The sequence below is a fragment of the Alosa pseudoharengus genome, unplaced genomic scaffold (genome assembly GCF_046254945.1).
Source record: "Alosa pseudoharengus isolate Yale_2024_CS ecotype anadromous, Long Island Sound unplaced genomic scaffold, YU_APseudo_1.1 YU_APseudo_1.1_scf_10, whole genome shotgun sequence".
Classification (NCBI taxonomy): domain Eukaryota; kingdom Metazoa; phylum Chordata; class Actinopteri; order Clupeiformes; family Clupeidae; genus Alosa; species Alosa pseudoharengus.
The window spans coordinates 20,273,135-20,291,378 of NW_027468565.1; the positions used below are offsets into that span (position 1 = coordinate 20,273,135).

Genomic DNA, 18,244 nt, shown 5'->3' on the forward strand with positions numbered 1-18,244 from the left:
GTGTTATGAGAACAAATGACGGTTGTAATTCATGAATGACCTTGTTATTGAGGAGTTTCGAGTTTTGTGTCCTTTTGTTCAAAGGTTTTCAGATTTAACTAGTAGTGTATGGCGCCACCTGCTGGCAACACCTAATTAGTACAGGTAGTTCAATCAAATATAGTTACCCTAGTGACTCAAAATAATAAGAAAGGCCTGTAGTTCAGCAGACTAAAGATAATAACAAGAATGAGCTAAACCAAACACTATTCTGCCGAACCTTGGCAATAATTTATATTCTAAATAGTTACACAATCCACATTCTGCTACCACTATGACCCTATTTCCTTGAGAACTGTTAAAGAAAGTCTAAAGGGATCTTCAATCCGAGGGACTTTGCCATTTAAAAATAAAGGGTAGGCTAAATGAAAATTAATGATTAGCTTTAGTGGAGTTCTAGCCTCGCCTAGGCCCTACAGTTATTTCCAAACTACATTGAGGATAGGCTAAAAAGTGAACACCATTCAGCCAAGCCGACTGCCTCAAATAGAGATTTTAGTAGCCTAAAGCAATATCATTTTTACTCTCCTGGTCTGTCTATGTTAGTCTTTGTGCATTAACGTTTGGTTACTGAAAACATAAGCTAATGAAGAAAACTTATTACCTTCAATATTCAAAACATATAGTATAGCATATATGCTAATTTTATGTTGCTTTCTGTTGACATGCACATTTTCTTGTATTAGGCCTATGTTTTTTTTTTTTTTTTGCATTATTTTGCCATGCCTTTGAAAAACAGTTTTGGTTTCATAACCCACGAGCAAATAATTGATATATTGACTTTCGCTTGAACAAAAAAAAAGTATGCCGAGTGACCCTTTCCTTTTCTTGAATGGCCAAGCGTCAGGTCTGTTTTGTGGAAGTAAAATTCACTGTTTACAATATTTTCCGATGCATGACGGGAGGAAAGTGATTGACACGGCGGCCATTTTGCCGCTCTGCTCTGGCCATTGTGTGAGAGATAGTAAATACTGACAGTACAGACAAGCACTACACATTTTTCTCAGCGGAAAAGTGTTTAAATTCTCCCAAGGTAAGTGGCATAATGTATCGTGATTTCTTTGAAAAGTCACTTTTAAAAGCTTTGGGGCACTTTTGGTGTGGTTATTTTTCTTTTTAAGTGGAGAAAATGTTATATTTTCATCGTGTAAGAAAGAGAAATCCGTCGGCCAGACGCTGGCAGAGAAAATAGGCTCTCTACTTCCAGTCGAGGAAGACAGAAAATCCGTCCCAGTATGTGCATGTTTGCTTCGATCGTTCTCTGTAAAGCTGTGTTCGACACCGCTTCAAATAAGCATTTTGCATACCTCTGATGCATGTACTTAGTTTCTGCTTGTTTTCTGGTTGATGCATTCAGCCGTTCTTAATATTTTTAAAAAACTTCGTGCCGTCACCGAGCGTGCATATCTACAGCTTCCCTTCAGTTGCCGTTCAAATTGCGGCCATAATCTTGCGGTTAAAGGCGGAACTTTTGTGAGATGATCCGCCCTACTATTCACATGGGCATTTCTGATTGGCGCAGAAAGAGTCAGCCTCCATGCCATTGGATAGCATTTTGTTGATATTATTCAGGCTTGTTCCATTCGCTAAAAGGGATTTGATTGATGGAGATTGGCCTTGCGCCTGCTTTTTTTTCTTCTTCTGACAGAGGCACTTGCCTGAAATAGTATTTGGGGTCACAACTTACATGTTGTTCCACATTCAGTGTCTTAATTGGATTGTATTGGCAGACCACTTATATATATATAAATAACTTGTAATGACATAACGACAAAACACAGTGTAGTATTTATTTGTACTCCTTGTGTGGTTTGGAATGATATAACATATTATTGTATGTCTTATTACACCATAGGAAGTATTTGACTTAAGGCATTCAATAATTAAAAAATAATCAAGTAATTGAAGTGTACGTATTTGTTAGCTGATGGTAGCTGAGTAATAAAACCTAATTTAACAGGAGTCCGACTTGTCAGTCATGTACAGGGATCTGCTGTGAGGACCTGTCAGTCTGGCTTTCTGGTCGTCTGAAGAAGTTAGCTCTCAGTGTTGTGCCCTTAGCAGTTATCACAGATATCAGCCACTCCTAACAGGACCTGAAGTTTTCGATGCCTCCTCCTTCTCAAACCCTCCCCTAAACTCAGCCTATTCTACTCACCGTCACCTTTTCTGATTGCCTCAGGTGAGCAGAAAAAGACATGGCTCGTACCAAGCAGACCGCCCGTAAGTCTACTGGAGGCAAAGCCCCCCGTAAGCAGCTGGCCACCAAAGCTGCCCGCAAGAGTGCGCCATCTACTGGTGGGGTGAAGAAGCCCCATCGTTACAGGTGAGTCATGACCCAACCTCTGTGTGTGTGTGTGTGACGTGTGTGTGTGTGTCTGTGAATTTGGCACCATGGCCAAATTCAAGTTGATGGTCTTGTTGGAAACACAGGAGAGAATTAGATTTGTGGTGATGCTCAAATAGACTTTGTGTGTGTGTGTGTGTTTCATAACAGTGTGGTGCCTTTAGGTTTTTCTTGGGCTTATGTTTCTGATGTTATCTGTGTTCCCCAGGCCTGGAACTGTGGCTCTGCGTGAGATCCGTCGGTACCAGAAGTCCACTGAGCTGCTGATCCGCAAGCTGCCCTTCCAGCGACTGGTGAGGGAGATCGCTCAGGACTTCAAGACTGACCTCCGTTTCCAGAGCGCAGCCATTGGAGCTCTGCAGGTTTGTTCAAGTAGCTTACTCTGAATTGGTTCACACACACACACACACAAACACAAACAAACACACACACACAAACACACTCACAGAGCCAGTATGTGTGCACGACGTTGCGTTCAAAGTAAAGACATGTAGTTTACAGAAAGAAATGTGGGATGACCAGAACGGGTGCAATCACTGACTAAAGCGACTTTATGTAGGGATACTTAGATCATGTAAAAACAAGCATGTAATAGATAGCAGAGATGTTGTCTACATGACAGTTTGCTTTCAGTTTATGCTGAGAGTATTAGAATGGCAAACCTCTATGCCAGTGCAAGTGTGGATGTATTCACTGGCTGAATAAACAACCAACCAGTGTTTACATGACACTTCTCCATCAGTGGCCATTTCTGTCATTTTCATTGTTACACGTTGTTGGTTTTGACACAGCTGTGTGTGTGTGTGTGTGTGTGTGTGTGTGTGCGTGTGCGTGTGTGTGTGTTTCTGCAGGAGGCCAGTGAGGCATACCTGGTGGGCCTGTTTGAGGACACCAACCTGTGTGCCATCCACGCCAAGCGTGTCACCATCATGCCCAAAGACATCCAGCTGGCTCGTCGTATCCGTGGGGAGCGTGCTTAAATGCACCCCCCACCCCCACCTCCCCCCATGGCCAATCCTCCTTCTCTTTCTTTTCCACTTCACTGCCTCCCTCCTTCCTTCCTCCCCCCTCCTCTGCCCTTATCCCTTCTTCTTGGTAGAGTTTAGAGTATCAGTGATCATGATGAGAGGTTGTGTATAAGTCCAGTCTCTTAGTCTCCGTCTGTGTCTGCCGCAGGCGGGTAGGGTACCTTTATGTGCATGTAAAACAGGTGCTTCTGATCAGGGACTCACCCCAGCATGCAAGCACACACACACACACAGACAAACACGTATGCAAGCACACACACACACACACACACACACACAGACAAACAGGTATGCAAGCACACAAGCACACACACATACACACTCAAACAAGAGCACGCGCACACAAGCGATTGGTGAGTAAACGAGGTTCTCATTAACACATCATCATGTTTATGTGCCAGAGAAGAGCTACCCTCGAAAGATCACACACAGAAACACACACACACAGACACATTAACACATGCGTACACACACACCAGAGGGCCGAGTTGGGGTAAGGGCTGGGGCTAGTCTGCTAAAGGGGAGCGGTAACTTCCACAGCAGGGTGCTAAATTACACTAGCCCCGTCCTCCACTCAGGGTCTCTCACGGCTCAACCATTCTTCTGGCCCGTCACACACACACACACACATGCACCAAGACAAGTATCCTATTCCTACAACACTCAGAATCCACCCTTATTGTCTTACCATCCGACACTGGGCTGGACAACACTTGACTAGAGTTCTATTCCTGTTGCTGTCATGTCCTCCCCCTCATCTCACACACACACACACACTGTGTGGAGGGACAGCTCTTCTCTCATGGTGGTGGTGTTTGGTCCCTGATCAGCTGTGCATATTTAGTATTCAACTGCAGACCTGCATCTATTGGTTGAAAGTTGTTACTTAAAATATTGATGATTACTATAAATGTTGATATGGTGTCTTTTTTTTCTCTTTTTTATTATGATGCATTGCTTACACTTTTCTTTTTACCACTGTTAGCAGAAGAGCGTGATAAATCACATATATAATGTTTTTTTTTATTACTATTAAAATTATTTTCTGTTAAGTAGCAGCCGATCTTATTTCCCCCCTGTTTTACACTCTGGCAGCCACAGGGGGGCGCTATAACCCAGCATCTCATTCACTGTGTCACTGGTAATCAGTCATTATGACTCTTGCTCCCTTCCCCTCACACACCTAAATTTCAGATCGGCATTAGGTTTCACAAAAGTGTAGCAAAAAAAAGTTATTCTTACATTTAGTCTCTACATCCACTCTATATGTAGATTTGATTGTAGACTCTCCTGTTTTGTCACACTTGCGATACACAATATAACCTCATGTTGTAATTTCATTCTTTTTTTGTTTCGGTTTTCGGTATTTTCAGAAGTTTAAATAAGCTGATCTTTGTATTTTCCAAATTTCTCATACTATGGTGGTAATAAATAGATGTTACACAAAATGCGCTTCTGTTTGTAATTACTCACAAGGCTCCCAACAATAAGCAGTTCATCACTGGTCTGCAGCCATGTTTGGGATTGCTTGATATGAATTTAGCATAGAATTAACAAAAAGGCTCATCTTTTCAATATGTCAGAAAGCACACATTCACTATCCCAACTCTAAATGTTGTGTTAGCTTGCAAATACTATTGAGATAGAGAGGAAATGTGACAATGTCTTGTGAGGAAATGCTAAAAACTTTGAAAAATCTTCACCATGACCTTAGGTGACAATTGGTGACATATTGCCCTTGGAAATATGTAGACAATACATAGTGAGAAGTGAAAGTGATTTTGCCAGCCACTGTATACGTAGCTGTAATTTGGTTGAAAGCTATTAGGGTTCCCACAGGTTCTTAAAATCCTTGGAAGTTTGCGAAATTTAAGAGAATGAAATCAAGGCCTTCAAAGTTTTTGAAAATAGACATATATAGACGGGGGTCACCAAAAGTACCTGAATTGATATATTTAGTGTTCGAAAAAGCCAGACACTCCATTGTCTGGCATTACAGTACCAGAGGTGTAATTAACCTGGTTCCCTGTCTCAAACTATGCTGCCTTGACTCTTTGAGTTTTAGGAGCTGGGCTTTGAAAGGCCTTGAAAAGTACTTGAATTGGATGTTTAAAAAGGTGTAAGAAACCTGTATTATGCATAGCCAAAATAGCCTTGAAAAAAAATTCCTAAGAGGATGAGCAGTGTAGCCTACTTGTTGATTTCCTTCACAAGAAGGTCTGTCTTTTCTCTTAGCAATCTCACCTTACAAAAGGGCAGTTGTGAGAGGTCCATTGTTTGAGCGAGAGTAGACCGTCCACTCAGGCAGGTTGAATTTTCAAGGCAAGTTTAAAATTCTCCGCAGCTGCAAAGTATTCTTTTTTATTATTATTTAAATTGTCTGAACATTCTTCATGAAAGCGCTCACACAAACACATTGTAGAACAAAAGTACACAGAAATACTAATAACATTCTGTCACACATGCTAGACTTTATATTATATTTATTTATGTATTCTATTTTTTTAATTTACTTTACATATTTCGTTCATTTATTCATTCATAGTTATTTTATTAATTTACTGAAATAGCTGTGTGAAGCATTGTGTCATGGGGCATTTCAGAACCTGGGCCAGCATGGATACAGCATATAGCCTACTACATTAGGTCCCAGTGTTGTGGCTCCCCCAGGACAGCATGTCTTCCATCTGTGCCTGCTCTGCATACCTACTGCACCCGTCTGTGTCACTCCTGATTATCTCCTGATTGGACACACGTGATTAGCTGATCCACAGTGCTGTGAGTACACCATGTTAATTAGCAGTCCTCGGACTTAGAGCATGACGGGAGCTATGCCATGCAGGTAGGCACTACCAGGCCACACTACAAGGGAGGGGTGTGGGTGGTAAGGGTGACCCCACCAACATTATGATTATCAATATTGTTAATATTATTGTTAATAATATTTGTAACAGCAGCCCTGCGGGTGAGTCCCAGTGCCCTTGAATGTTTCAGAGGAGTTGTTCATTGCTAGATTCAAAAGGGCTCATGTTGAGTTATGCTGCTGAGGGGAGCCCACATGATGGCTGCCTGAGGAATATCTAGAAAGCAGCACAAAATATGTGTAATTATCCACAAAACCTGTCTTGATGTGGTTGTGAGAAGAGGTTTAATGAAACACATAACCCTGACGTGCATGACAAGTCACATTTATTTGTATAACCCTTTTAAAGGCAAGAGTAAGAGTTACCAAAGCGCTTTTCAAAATAAGAAAAGAAACTGCAAAACTCATGCATTTAAAATAAATACTAACCCTGAGTTACCCAAAGTCGGTGCACCAGTCGGAACAACACCACAAGCTCTATTCACCCTTCACCTCACTGACCCCCTGGATGACCTTGCAGAGATGTCATCAGTCTTGAACCACCTGTCAGAGATAACAATGTGTTAATAAGCAGGGAGAAGGGGTGCACAAATCTGCTGACTTTTTCCAAACCAGCTTAGCAGAGGCCGAGAAGGCCTTTTTTCTTAAAGACGGGTTTCCGTTGCCCGTCACTGCAACATTATCAACCGTTTGAAATTGTTTTCATTGAGGGAAGGCCCTCTGGTTTATTTCCCTTTTTTTCCCCTTGCCACAAAATCATTAGCCTTCTTAAAACTTTAAGGTGGAGTCAGTGATTGCGCAGTAAGTCACATTTGTTTATGTTTGTGTTTATATTTAAATATATTAGCAGATGCTTTTTCCCCAAAACAACGTATTTTAACCAAGGACCAAATGAAACACACCAGCTCAACCCTCTTTTCAGTATTCCCAGAGAAACTCCACATAAAGTTTCATTTTTGTTTGGGGGACAGGCTGCCCCCACTTTCTTTGTTTCCAATTTTCGGGCTGCATACAGAGACCGTTTTTTTTACAGTCCTCATGGAATGGGCAGCTAGCGGTCGTGAGGAGATGATTGCGGAATGTGACTGTTATGGGCATGTTATTGGCATGTTATGGGCATGTTATGGGCTTCAATTTGCATATGATTGCTGACTGAACCTTTAAATTCAAATATATTTTACATGATTGATTATGTAATTAATTGAGAGTATATGTCCAATAACATACAACCCCTCTTCAACCCCCTGGGCCATGCCTCTGTCTGTATACCCTGTCTCCAAGACACAAGTGAAGTGTGGACCAAAGGAAGACCATGATGGTGAGGAATGACAGAGCCTGGAGAAATCTGGGTACGTGTCAGTTGACAGGAAAGATTTATTTGCTTGTGCTCTTGGTTGCTGGCCGATCAACATGGTGCCGATTGACAACAGCAATGCACAATTGACTCTAGCCAGCCGCATCATTGATCATTTAAAATCAGTAGTTTGTATGAAAATGACTGGCATTTCTGTCAGAGTGTCCGTCCCTCCACCTGAAGTATATTGGTAGTGTTGTTTTGGTAGTGTATATTGGTAGTGTAAGCTTTTTGGTAGCTTGACCGAACATGCCTCCACCAGAAGTTTCTTGAAATTAACAGCAATATTTAAACCTGAAAATGCACACGCATGCATGCACACACACAAACATAACATACACACACACACACACACACACACATTTATATAGGTCTGTAGTTATTCAACACATGGACAAACAACTCTCGCTCTCGTACACAAACACATATACACACACACTCTTTCTCTCTCTCTCTCTCTCTCTCTCTCTCTCCCACACACACACACACACGCAGTTTCTCGGCCCTGGTCACATTGCATGCATGTATTGAGGTCAGGGTAGGATTAGGGTGTACTCTCTGCGGCAGCAGCAGAGAGGAGGAGGAGGAGTGTGTGTGTGTGTGTGTTTGTGTGAGTGTGTTTGTGTGTGTGATTGTGTGAGTGTGTGTGTTTGTGTGAGTGTGTTTGAGTGTGTGTGTTTGTGAGTGTGAGCGTGTGTGTGTGCGCGTGGGTGGGGGTGGGTGTGGGGGTGGTGGTGGGTTAAGGGATAGAGGGACCAACTCAACTCATCTCTGGCTGAGAGACGTGCAGAGACTATGAGGAGTCCTCCTCTTATGTGTACACTTTCCATTCGCGCACTATCACCCCCCCCCCCTCCTCTTATGTGTACACTTTCCATTCGTGCACTACTACCCCCCCCCCCCTCCTCTTATGTGTACACTTTCCATACGTGCACTACTACCCCCCCCCCTCCCCCCCTTTCGTTCGGCCTAAGATATATGAAATGGAGGCCCGGTGCAGCGTGCCCTAAAGTATCAAATCTGTAGAAATATTCACAGAATTCAGTTAAAGTCACTCTCAGTTCTAACTATGAAAATGTGTCATCTTTGTTTGGGTTTTAGTCCTGAACGCTGTGTGTTATGTGGTAGCTAAATTACATTCTTATTTGGAAAAAATCTATGGAATTGTTTGAAGCTCACATCTTCTTACAGTAAGATGATTACAGTACTATTATGCCTATTTTATTCAATGTCATGGGTTTCAATTCTTGAAACATCAAGCTAGTGATTTGTGAAACTTGAACAAATAGAGAATTGAACAAATAGAGAATTTTGTATACTCCCTGCTGAAAAAAACAGCTAGAAACCAGCTTGCTGGCATGGCCATTAAACCAGCACTATAGACCAGCAACACCAACTAAAATGACCAGCTTGAGGTGGTACGACAAGCAAAACCAGTTGAATTACCATCATAAACTGGGAAACACAGCTAAAGGTATGTATTCGCAAGAGTTTTGCTGGTCTAGCAGGTCAATAGGGTGGTCAAACAAGCTGGTTAACAAACTGGTCAACCAGCAAACCCTTAGCTGGTCAGGCTGTTTTTTTCAGCAGGGCTGAATTGGTTAATTGAACATGGCTAAATGCATTGAATTCCTTCAGTGTAGTGCAATGTAACATATACATGCAACAATATTTTACAGAAAGATGTTAACCAATATTCCTAACTAAAAAACAACATTTTAAGGGCTATGGATACCCCTAACCATTTTTCATATGGTTTCAAGCTGATTTTAGAAATGTGCATTGGATTCATTCGTGGCATATTATCTTGGATGATCACATTGTCCCATCACAATGTTTTATGTTTATTTAATAAAATTCTGATTATCAGGTGACTGCATCAATTGAATAAAAATGTGAAGTGACAGTATCCATGAATTAGAAATATTAGTGGACTGAGCATATATATTTCAGCTACAGTATAATCTTCTTCTCTCAATGAACACATACATTCAAAACACCTTGAGCAGGACTGTCCAAACAAGTTTTAAAAGCTAGAGAGCTGGAGGGAAAAGACCAGGAGCATTGACATTGTTCTTTTGCTCATTCAAATGCATTTTAACTTCTTTTATTATCTTCATCCCTACTCATTTTACCTATTGTATGACTTTTACCATATTTAAATTCTTATATTTGCTTATGCTTGCCATTTTGTTCTTTCATTCTTATCTAGTTATCTCACTTATTGTATTACTTTTACTTTATCTATTGTTGAAATCGTATTATACTTTTACTTCATTTATTGTCATTATCTGCTCGGGTTTCCGTTATTTAATAAATTTCATCCATTTTACTACTGTCTGTGTAAGGCACAACTGCCTTAGTACGAGATGTGCTATGTAAATAAAACTGCCTTGCCTTGCCATAGATGGGGAATGTGTTTTTTGAAGTGTTTTTGAAATAATGTTGTTAGCAGAGACATGGAGGACAAGCACACAGTCAGTGGACTTGTATGAATGTGTTGTGTGTATGAGTGTTATGGAAGATTTCACAGTTCCCCGCTTCCTCTTGATTTGACAACATACTCTGGTTAGCTCTGATGGTGACTGTAAGGAGTAAGCTGACGTGTATGTGTGAGTGAGTGAGCCATCACAGCATATTCATGTTTGTCCATTGGATCCTGAATCTGAATGAACGAGGTACGAACTTACAGTAAGATCACAGCTTTGTTTTTTTTTTCTGTGCAGATATGATGGGTTTGAGGGAAAAAAGTGGAATGATGATCCTGTTGGACCACATTGAGTGGGGATGAGTCTCTAAACTGAGTCTAGTTGTTCATCTCAGAATTCTCTATTACCTGTGATTCCCCAAATGATCTAAAGGAATGACCAAACTCTGTAGGTTTATAGCAAGTTTAGAAGAACAGCAGTAATGGGGAGAGACATATGGCTAATAATTAGTAGAGGAGATATCCGTAAAACACTCATGACAAGAGAAGAAAAGATGACGGAATGACTGCAATGTGTTTGAAAATGTTTGGGACATGATTAGAGAGTTTGATTGATAACACTAGATAGATGAAACAGATAGATAGATAGATAGATAGATAGATAGAGGAGGGGAGAGATGTAAGGCTGGGGGAGGGAAGGAGGGTGGCGTAATCTGTTGTAAGTCCTTTAGGGTGTATCAGAGGGGGTGTAAGAGGATTGCACTGCTCTCTGGGTCATCAGCAAAAATAGCCTCCACCCTTGCCACTTGGGGCGGAGCCACACTCATAGCCTGTTAGACAGCAATATGGCTGACCAGACGTTTACACGGCAACAGATTTAGGCCCCACCCTTGTGCTGACGTAGTCAGCTATTTGCTAATTGGTGGTGACTTCCACACATTTACTACCTCACTCTGTCTTAAGGACATGTTCAGATTGTTCTGAACCTGGAAACTACAGGTGGGACTCCTACTTGATTATATCAAACATTTAAATTAAAATGGATGTCCTTTTCTTTCTCAACAATGAAAAACAAAAACGCTGAAATTTACTCAGTTTAAAGGTGGCCTTTTCAAAGCTTTTGCCTGTTGCAGATAAGTTGCACTTAAATCTTTCCCTCAACCATTGAGTTTTAACCTGCTGAGGAGTGAATTCTTTTTCTGGCTCCTTCTAGAATTCTACATAAACAATCTACAGGGGAAAACATCTGAGGGTATCTGAGGATGCATCATAGTGCGGAACTCTCGGTTTGCGAATGTTCTAATCACATATTTGCGACCGTACTCCTCAACAGGTTAAAAAGTTGTGGGTTAAATCCTCAGCAAGGTGATGTCTTGTTTGCGGTTGCCTTGGCTGCTCAGGGTTCGCTGAGGTGAGAGAGTGTAGGGCAGGTAAGCCAGTCAGAGGATGTCCCACTCTTCCTGGCTGTAAACACACTGGTAGCGTCGCACACACCTGCTTAACATTTAGCTCCACAGAGTGATCTGACTCTCAAAGCCATCCGTTTCTATCATGAGTCTCAGAATAGACCAGCGAGGAATCACACACTACACATCACACAGAAACCTGTACTGCAAGACATGATCTTGTCCCATCTTATGAACCACACACTACACATCAAACAGACACCTGTACTGCAAGACATGATCTTGCCCCAATTTATGAATCACACACTACACATCATCACACAGAAACCTGTACTGCAAGACATGATCTTGCCCCAATTTATGAATCACACACATCAAACAGAAACCTGTACAGCAAGACATGATCTTGCCCCAATTTATGAATCACACACATCAAACAGAAACCTGTACAGCAAGACATGATCTTGCCCCAATTTATATATCACATACTACACATCAAACAGAAACCTGTACTGCAAGACATGATCTTGCCTCATCTTATGTCAGGGAGGCCCATGGCCAGGGTTCAGCTTCTCAAATGTCCACAGGATAGTCATTACATGTGCATTTATTCATTTAGCAGACACCTTATCCAAAGCGACTTACAGTGAGATATACTGTACATGTTCATCATTGAGCTCCTTGGGTGGATACTATGATAGTATCTATCTATCTAGTTATCTATCTAGCTATCTAATTGGCTTGTTGTGTGACATCTCAACATTCTACATCCAGATGGTCTGATTGTTGAAGCATTTCATCTAAGTCCATCTAAGTCAAAATCATCTGCAGGGCTTCGTGGGTATATGAATCCAGGCCCAGGCTACAAAGATGGATGGTTTGGTACCTCCCCATAACGTGATCCCCAAAACTGCAAAACAAGATGGGGTAGAGGGTGGAGGTAAACATGTGAGCTTTTGAATAGCTTCTCTTATTTAGGATAGGTTAGATCCCAAGTGGCACTTCCATTCCTATATTCTGTTGTCTCTCTGCAGGATATAATTGAGCTCTTCTCTGCATTTGTAAAGATTAAAGTTCAACAACAACACATCAGGTCACAGTCATGTTGACTGACACAAAAAACATCAACAACAAGCAACTCAGATTTGACTGCAGTTACGACTTAACTTTAATGATTTAACTCAATCAACTAAAATAAAAACATGGGAATACATAATGTTTCCAGTAATAACTTAAATTAATAACAAATAACAATCAGCTAAAAGCACAACACACAAACTCCTAAAACTTCCCAGGAGAGACAGGAAGTGTGTGAGAAAAACATGGCTGACAACCCCACACCTTACCCCACCCTCTGTGTGTGTATGTGTGTCTGTATGTGTTCATATATCAGTGTCTATGGGCATGTTTGTTGTGTTATATGTGACAGTGTGTGTGTTCATGTATTCATGTATGAATGTGTGTGTGTGTGTGTGTGTGTGTGTGTGTGTCTGTGTGTGTTTTTTATGTTTGTATACTTATACATATGAGTGTTTAAAGTGTGTATGTGTGAGTCTGTATCAGACAGAGGTTCATGTTGAGTGCTGGTAGAAGTTGCAGCAGGTGTAGTCTAGAACTATCCTGTCCCAGAGTGGCCTCTCGGGAGTGCCATCTTCTGTCCAAAAGATTCAGAGGACTCAAAATGGCCGCCTCCCCCCGTCCTCCCTCCTTTCGAAGTCGACTGTTTGCTTATTTGATAAATGAGATCCTGTTCAGTAGCAGTTATTTCAGTTATTTCAGCAATGGGTTTGTCAACAGTTTCATTATCACTTCATTCACTCAAGCCATGTCTTCCTTCCTTCACTCCTCTTTTTCCTCTCTTTTTTGTCTTGCTTGTTCATTATCTCTCTCTCTCTCTCTCTCTCTCTCTCTCTCTTTTGCTACTGCTTGCTTGCTCTTTTTGTTTTCTTTCTCTCTCTTTTTTTCTTTCCTTCTCTCTCTCTCTCTCTAACACATCTCCTTGTCTGGTGTGGCCATCCCTCTACAGCACCTGAAACTTGTGGTCCAGGCAGTCCACGGTGCTGAAGTTGAGTTTCCAGGCCTGCTGGTCCTTGTAGTCCAGGCAGTCGACGGAGCTGAAGCCCAGCGAGGATGCGCCGTAGCCCTGGGAGGAGAGCGACGGCGACTGGCTGAGCGAGCCGCTCATGGAGGGCACGGTGAGGGGGCTGAGCGCGCCGCCGCCGCTGGACAGCTGGGAGGTCATGGGGGACAGGTAGGGGCTGCAGTCGAGGCCGCTGAAGTAGGGTGAGGAGCCGTAGCCCTGGCTGTAGGTGGTGGGCTGACCGTAGCTCATGGGGTAGGGCGCCGGCCGCTGCATGCACGGCGTGGTGGAGCTGCACAGTGGGTCGGACAGAGGGGACAGCGAGGTGGGGCTCCACACGGACACCGCCGCCGCGCCCGCGCTCACACTGGGCACAACGGCGGGCACAGGCGGTGGGGCCACCTGGGCGTTGGCGCCAGGGTCAGAGGTCAGCTCCGGGGGAGGGGAGGACTTCTTCTTGGGCGGGCGAGGCTTGGGCTGGCCACTGGACTGCTGCTGCTGCTGACGGCACTTTGCCCTGCGGTTCTTGAACCACACCTGAGAGAGAGAGAGAGAGAGAGAGAGAGAGAGAGAGGGGGAGAGAGAGAGGGGTGAGAGAGAGGGAGAGATAGAGGGGGGGGGGAGGGCGGAAGACAGAGGATTTAGGGTTTATTATTGTACATAAATGCAACTAATCACCAGAAAATATATCTATGTGTATGTTAATTTATTAATGTATGCATGGTTTGTCTGTGTGTGTGTGTGAGAGAGAGAGAGAAAAAGAGAGCGAGAGTGTGTGTGTAGAGACAACATAATTAGATTGCACTAGAGTTAGTGAGCAGAAAGCCTTTCAGAGTAATGCTAACTGGTCAACAGGCTCCTGCTGACCACATTACCAGGTTTTACAGAATCCCATTCCGAATGTCTCACAGGTGTGTCAGGTTTGGTTATAGGAACTATGACCCCCCTCACCCAACCCCCACCCCAGTTCCATGCAGTGCCAACACATGAAAAAAGTTGTGGTTCCTTCAAAAGTTAGAGGAAGTATGACAAGATACCTGCCTAATGTGTCAGCATGTTTTAAGGAGTGCATGTATATTCTAGACAGGTGGTTCATATGGTCATACGACCCTGATAATTATTGCAAAGATCTGTGTGTGATGTTATCTCACATGTACCGTCTGAAAAGCCTTGCGTCAGCAAACCGGATTAATAAGAACATGACTCATTCCCTTAAAGTAGGAGTCCATCTTTTTGTACTACTGTCCAAGTGTCTGTTAATACTGGATGTATTTCAAGTACATGGTTTAGTGAAGGACCTGGGTGAGTTAACCCAGAGGAAGTGATAAACCTCCTAATAGAAGTGCCATATACTTTTTATTACTTATATATTTGGGGCAGCCGTGGCCCACTGGTTAGCACTCTGGACTTGTTGCCGGTTCGAGCCCCGACCAGTGGGCTGTGGCTGAAGTGCCCTTGAGCAAGGCACCTAACCCCTCACTGCCCCCCGAGCTCCGCCGTTGTAGCAGGCAGCTCACTGCGCCGGGATTAGTGTGTGCTTCACCTCACTGTGTGTTCACTGTGTGCTGTTTGTGTTTCACTAATTCACCGATTGGGTTAAATGCAGAGACCAAATTTCCCTCACGGAATCAAAAAAGTATATATACTTATATACTTATACTTACTTATATACAACTGTAGGTTTACCATTTACTGTGAGTTAACTTACCCAGATGTGTCACTAAACAACATACTTAACATTGCTCCATTGTCTTCCATGAAACACTTTCATATACTGAATCAGCAATGTTCTCCACGGGTCTGTTTGTTCAGGTGTGTGTGTGTGTGTGTGTGTGTGTGTGTGTGTGTGTGTGTATGTGTGTGTGTGTTGTTGTTGTTGTGGTGTCTTACCTGAACTCTGGACTCAGGCAGGTTGATTTTTAGGGCCACCTCCTCCCTCATGAAGATGTCTGGGTAGCGTGTCTTGGTGAAGAGTGCTTCTAGGATGTCTAGTTGTGTGCGGGTGAAGGTGGTGCGTTCCCGGCGTTGCTTACGAGGGGTTGCTAGAAGGAGCAAAACCAAAACACAAGAGCATTTTAATATGTCAATATGACAGGAAAAGGCAACATAGCTATCCAGGAGACCAAAGAGGGACCAAACAGAACTCCTTAACACTGCATGAAAGTCAATAGAGCTCTACTACACAACAAATGGACAAGAACTTGGATAACAACATTACAGATAGTTGTAATGCCAAAATCAATGAATTATCCTTGCCCCCATCCTTGAAGAAGGTATTTCAATCAGGTCTGTCCATCCATCTGTGTGTGTGTGTGTGTGTGTGTGTGTGTGTGTGTCTATTTAGTGAATATAACATTTTAAATATAATTGTATATGTATTCATAGTGGATTCACAAGAATAACATGCATGATTGAATGAATGAATTTTAACTGGAACAAATCTCTAGACAAAAAAGAAAACATCCAGTTTGCTCCTTATGTTAACTCAGGTCAAGTCCTTACCACTGAGAGAGTAGTGAGGAGAATATCACATACCTATTTGCCCAAACCATGCCTAACATTAACCATTTGAGTAATGTGTGTAATGCAGGGAAACAAATCTGAAAATGATGGCAGTGACCTATACATTTCCAAATGATGACTAAGGTAGATTTTCTAGCTTTTTTATAAAAAAGGAACAATATCTCCTTTAATAATATTAAAAACACGTTATGATTCCTTGTAGCCTATGATGATGTTTATGTATCTGCTCTAAGTTCTAATTCAGCTAGACTGCTTTGTACAAAGTAGCAGAGGTACTTAGGAGGCACTACCATAGTTAAAAACGAAAAAATAACACATTTTAGACTACATCAACAAATAATTTAAGCTATCAACTGCAACGCGTTGTCCTATTTCATTTCTTTTGGTTGGTGTTTTCAGCGCACACTGGAGCCTGGAGGTGCCTCTACAGGTCGCCATGTGTCATTGCAGGTCTGGAACTTCATGAAAGCTGCTGGTTTGCAAAGATGCCACCTGTCTCACCAGAAATAAAGTGCAGTTTAAAAAAACTCCTCTGAGGTGTCTAAAACGTCACTCATTACCTGTTACACTGATAGTATGAGGTATATAGGAGTAACAGGCGGTGGATGTTATTATGATTGATGAAAAATCTGTATCTGTAAATCTTGTGGTTGTGGTATAATTTATCATATCACATATGATAGCAGTAAAATCGTATGTCAAGGAGGGCAAATATATGTGTAACGTAAAAAGAACCAGAGCAGAAATATATCCATATTTTTCCACTCCTCCATTTTATTCACCCCAAAATAAACTTAAATCTTTATTAAGTTAATCTGTATTTAATATGATCATGTACTGTAGATGCTAAAAAATAGTTACACTTTGCCAAAGCGTAAAACTCCTCATCCAACACGGATGACTTTTAATATTTCCAAATAGAATTGTCTTGGATTGCTGGGTAAATATTTTTCTTCACTTAAATTATTCGAAATAAAAGTCGGCGACCATTCTGAATCGTTCTTTAAATTGTACATAAAAAAGGCTTTTAAAATACATAATTTAAAACCAATATATCGGAGTGGAGTACAGCCAAACAATTTTGCGCTCACAAACGTTTCCACAGGTCCGCAGAACCAAGTGCGTTCATAACAACGTAGACATTTACGTTATCTTATTGTGAATTCAGCTTTTGTAAAATATGGTCTAATCAAGCTTATGTGTTTTGTGACAGTTAACAACTAAAACAACTTCCCTCGAATTTCCTAGTTTCGATGTTTCGATGTTTTGAAACGAATTGCCATTTTTAAACGAAAGGTTAGGCTATCACAGATTTTCCCACTATGAACCATAATTCTAAATATCAACCTATTATTATTATTATTATTATTATTATTATTATTATTATTATTATGTTTTTATAGCCTATAAACATCACATAATTTGGTTTTGTCCACATTTTTATTCTGAAGACAAGACAGCGCCAATTTAATAATTAATGTGACTTTCGTTGTAACTTCGAAACCTAGTCTAACTTAAACCTTTCTCTTCGCCCCTTTATATAATTTTCGATTTCTTTCGTTATTCGCCAAATAACAAATACAAGCACAAACCTGGGTATCCAACGGCTGAGTGGAGAAGATCCATGCCCGGTCCGGAGAGCGTTAACCCGTTCACTGCGTAGTGAGGTTGCTTTATGTAGGACATCATGCTGGAGATAACGGGATCTCTCTCCCTCTCTTACAACTCTTCTCTTTCCCGATCTCTCCTCACACGCCCGACAACTGTCTCCCAGAGGGACCAACTTTGACTCGATGAAACTGAAGTCTCCTCCGGTCTAAAATCCACCCCTTTTCAATCTGCCGCCAAAGTGTGGAGAACACCTGTAGAGATGAGAGGCGCTTTAGGATTCTTTAGGTTCCTTTTCTTTGAATTCCTTTTTTACAATATAGCTCTTTGGTGTACACAAACAGTTACAACAGCACTGAAACACATGCTTTGCTGAGAAGGCTCACACAAAAATGGTCGTGGAAACATACGCACCTTTCTGTCGAATTCCGCTGCAGGTAGAGGCGCGTGCGCTACAACGAGCGCGGGCACAGTTTGGAGAGCTAATCAGGGGAAGGCGCGTTCTGGTCCCTCTCTTTCTCTATCTCCCTCCCTCTTCTCCGTTTTTTTCCCGGTAGCACGTGAGACC

The 18,244-nt window shown here is 42.0% G+C and overlaps 2 protein-coding genes across 2 annotated transcripts; one reads left to right on the top strand and one right to left on the bottom strand.

Moving 5' to 3' along the window:
- Positions 1-945: 945 nt before the first annotated feature.
- h3f3c (H3 histone, family 3C) lies at positions 946-4,862 on the top strand. Its single transcript, XM_076267152.1, has 4 exons — positions 946-1,072; positions 2,222-2,365; positions 2,595-2,748; positions 3,238-4,862. Exons 2-4 carry the CDS (start codon positions 2,238-2,240, stop codon positions 3,364-3,366), a joined length of 411 nt encoding a protein of 136 aa, XP_076123267.1. The 5' UTR covers positions 946-1,072; positions 2,222-2,237; the 3' UTR covers positions 3,367-4,862.
- An 8,623-nt stretch (positions 4,863-13,485) lies between these two features.
- On the bottom strand, positions 13,486-17,757 carry crx (cone-rod homeobox). Its single transcript, XM_076300995.1, has 3 exons — positions 17,661-17,757; positions 15,436-15,587; positions 13,486-14,082 (listed from the first exon to the last, which is right to left on the bottom strand). Exons 1-3 carry the CDS (start codon positions 17,755-17,757, stop codon positions 13,486-13,488), a joined length of 846 nt encoding a protein of 281 aa, XP_076157110.1.
- Positions 17,758-18,244: the final 487 nt, after the last annotated feature.